This window comes from Talpa europaea, assembly GCF_964194135.1.
Source record: "Talpa europaea genome assembly, chromosome: 4".
Taxonomy (NCBI): domain Eukaryota; kingdom Metazoa; phylum Chordata; class Mammalia; order Eulipotyphla; family Talpidae; genus Talpa; species Talpa europaea.
The window spans coordinates 60,466,571-60,467,349 of record NC_140070.1 but is presented as its reverse complement, the minus strand read 5'-3'; the positions used below and the strand labels follow the sequence as shown (position 1 = coordinate 60,467,349).

Here is a 779-nt window from a genome sequence, read left to right as displayed (position 1 = left end):
TTAGTGCTGCTTCTGTCTGAAGAAGCATCCTTCCCTAAGCCTTGCTTTTCTTCCTGTAGGCTGGCAGAGGACAGTGGAGCAGCCAACACACAATACTACCATTTGTGCATGGCTAAAGACGGTGGTGATTTTATAGCATCCTGGGCATTTCACATCCATGAAATAGGAATTGGGGCTCTGCACCAGTTGCTTCTTCTTGTGTTCCCTCTTCTCCTCTTCTGGAGAGGGATGAAGGAGATCCTTTGTGAGTGGCATGTTCTCGTGGGGAGGTCGACACCACCAGAAAAGACAAAGAATATACTTTAATTCTCATGGCAACTGTATGAAATGGGTTCTATCATTTTTCTACATTTCACTGAAGAGGTAACTGAGAAACAGAGAGGTTAAGTAACGTGCCCAAGACATTACAATTAGAAGCAAGAGCTAGGATTTTATCTCATGCAGCCTGGTTTTTAAAAAAAAGCCTCTGCTTTAACCCATATGCTATATTATATAGTCTTGAAACATATAGTAACAAGCTTTGATCTATTTTGTGGAATAGAGGAAACCATGGAAATGTATTTGACAATGTGGATTCAAGTGGAGGCAGGGGAAGACTCTTTTGAGAAGATAATATTCCTTTGAAACTTTGTTTATTACCAAGAATAAAATTTTAATAAAATTATGTAGTTACTGTTTTTCATAAGCTTGTTACCTTCTAGGTATGATTTTAGTGCTTCTCATTGTTGACTCATTTTACTTTCACAATGTCCCTCTGAGGTGGGTCTCTCAGGTGGGAA

The 779-nt window shown here is 39.4% G+C and overlaps 1 protein-coding gene across 1 annotated transcript; it reads right to left on the bottom strand.

The window, feature by feature from the left end:
* LOC311169786 (small ribosomal subunit protein eS27-like) lies at window positions 1-255 on the bottom strand (the record flags this gene model as incomplete). Its single annotated transcript, XM_084232032.1, has 1 exon — window positions 1-255. One exon carries the CDS (start codon window positions 253-255, stop codon window positions 1-3), a length of 255 nt encoding a protein of 84 aa, XP_084088158.1.
* Window positions 256-779: the final 524 nt, after the last annotated feature.